Below are 2,500 nucleotides of genomic sequence, written 5' to 3' on the forward strand. Positions count from 1 at the left end.
TGATGATGAGAGGGATGGGGGTAGTGGTGTGAGAGGGAGGAGTACAATACAGCTGTGATGATGAGAGGGATGGGGGTAGGGGTGTGAGAGGGAGGAGTACAATACAGCTGTGATGATGAGAGGGATGGGGGTAGGAGTGTGAGACGGAGGACTAAAACACAGCTGTGATGATGAGAGGGATGGGGGTAGGGGTGTGAGACTGAGGAGTACAATACAGCTGTGATGATGAGAGGGATGGGGGTAGGGGTGTGAGACTGAGGAGTACAATACAGCTGTGATGATGAGAGGAGAGGGATGGGGGTAGGGGTGTGAGATTGAGAAGAAAAACACAGCTGTGATGATGAGAGGTATGGGGGTAGGGGTGTGAGATGGAAGAATTAAACACAGCTGTGATGATGAGAAGGGTCGGGGTAGGGGTGTGAGTTGGGTAGGGAGGAGGAAACAGCTGTTATGGTGAGAGGGAGGGGTTAGGGGTGTTAGTTGGGTAGGGAGGAGGAAACAGCTGTGATGGAGAGAGGGAGGGGTGAGGGCGGGGGTGAAATAACACACAGCTGTAGGAATAGCGTTCCCCAGAGAGTCCTTAGTATTATCAACACTGCTAGCGAACACGTGTGTTGCTCTCGATACAGTTTTGTTATTCAAAAGACCTTGAACAGGTTCAAACATTTGAGGAGACAGTACATCGTCAGGTCTTTGATTCCAGAGGGAGTTTCTGAACGCCTGGTTCCCTAACCTGCACAGGGACGTCTATATGATCCCCCCGCACCATGTAGACACGGTGCACGTCACAAAACAACACACCCAGGGAGGTGACTTGATCGACGTGCTGAAAACTCAACAACAAATCGACAGTGATAGCACTAAGCGTACAGAGGTCAGTGACGTCGTACACATAGACAGAGCGCTGAAGAAAGTCCACTGCTGCATGAATAAGATCAAGGACAAAGCAGAGAGTCAGAAAGAAGTTTTAATAATAATGACTCAAGGCAAATGTGGCGCTGGTTCCCGAAGCCTCTACACTGGGGCAGCCGCCAGGAGCATGAACAGCGACGAGACAGAACCTTTAGTTCTGCAAGAAGACTTAGTTCTGGAGGAAGACTTTGTTGATCTGCTGGTCATTGATCGTAACCGGGGAGTAATGATGGGGGCAATCATACGTCAGACAGAAGAGGACCCTCATGCAGTTCAAGAAGAATTGCGGAAGGCAGCTGATTACCTGCAGCAAGCTGGAGATGTCGTGAAGCGTTGTGTTCTGGGTGACTTGGACCTACCCCAGCCTGCAATCCACCAGGCCATTCTCCTGCCTCACACGACCAGACGCTGTCTAGTGGAGGCGCTGCAAAACATGGACGATGTAAGTATGCATTAACCCCCCATCCCCTACCAACACACACACACACACACACGCACGCACGCCAGCACGCACACACACAACTACACAGCCACACACAAACACACGCGCCCACACACACACAGCTACACACACACACCCACACACACACTCACACACACACACAAACACACACATAAAGAGAGAGAGAGAGAGAGAGAGAGAGAGAGAGAGAGAGAGAGAGAGAGAGAGAGAGAGAGAGAGAGAGAGAGAGAGAGAGCGTGCGGATAATGTTTAAAGAACACAGAGAGAGAGGGGAAAGAGGGGATAACAATTTCCCCATCAACAGATACTGAGTTTCTCTTTTCCACGCGCACTTTGTTTACCTTGCTGACGAGAACAACACTTTCGGAACACTGAGGTAGCTTCGTTGACGTCAATTTGCGGTACATTTGAAAACGACGTCATTTGAGTTTAAGCGAGTCGCTCAAAACGGGCAGACAGCTTTCTATTACATACAGAAACACTATGGCGCTTTTGTCCAGAAAAAAACTCTTCTTTTAGGCCCAGAAGTCAGATGATTCCGTATGTAAGTATAGTTAACTGTCATAGTATGCAGCGCGTGTTAAATCGTTCTTTGTTATATCCTCCATTTATTTGCAGTCCGTGTGTGTTGACCTCAGTTGCAGAAGTTGGAGCAGTGTCTGGGCGTGAAGGCAGGGCAAAGGGTCGACAAGTGGTGTCTCTGTCATGATGATATGACAGACGACACCAGACGAGACGCCTGGTGGAACACCTGCTGGGAGGGGGAAAAGGCAGGGGACCCCGCAATGAAGGGAGGTTCCACGTATGAAAAGCTTGTGGCAAGGTAGAGTCATGTTATCGGTAAAGTAACCACACACAGAGAAACACAAACGCATGAATACACAGGTGCACATACATTATTAGTGAGTCTGTCTGTCTGTCTGTCTGTGCCTGTCTGTCTGTATGTCTGTCTATCTGTCTCTCTCTGTCTCTGTCTCTGTTTCTCTGTCTCTCTCTCTCTCTTGTATATTTATGTATGTGACGTTTTGTGTGCTAGCATGTCTTTTTTTGGGCCTCTTTATGCGTTTTTCTTTCCCTATTTCGTGGTGTGTGTGTGTGTGTGTGTGTGTGTGTGTTCACAAGCTT

General features: G+C 48.9%; 1 protein-coding gene across 2 annotated transcripts in view; it reads left to right on the forward strand.

The window, feature by feature from the left end:
- The window catches only part of LOC138956258 (uncharacterized), a 34,038-nt gene that overhangs the window by 27,195 nt on the left and 4,343 nt on the right, over positions 1-2,500 (forward strand). For both annotated transcript variants that reach the window (XM_070327663.1, XM_070327664.1), the window contains exons 6-7: positions 704-1,354; positions 2,014-2,198. In XM_070327663.1, the coding sequence (XP_070183764.1) occupies positions 704-1,354; positions 2,014-2,198 (836 nt within the window). The remainder of the gene's footprint in view (positions 1-703; positions 1,355-2,013; positions 2,199-2,500) is intronic.

This window comes from Littorina saxatilis, unplaced genomic scaffold (genome assembly GCF_037325665.1).
Source record: "Littorina saxatilis isolate snail1 unplaced genomic scaffold, US_GU_Lsax_2.0 scaffold_1017, whole genome shotgun sequence".
NCBI lineage: Eukaryota > Metazoa > Mollusca > Gastropoda > Littorinimorpha > Littorinidae > Littorina > Littorina saxatilis.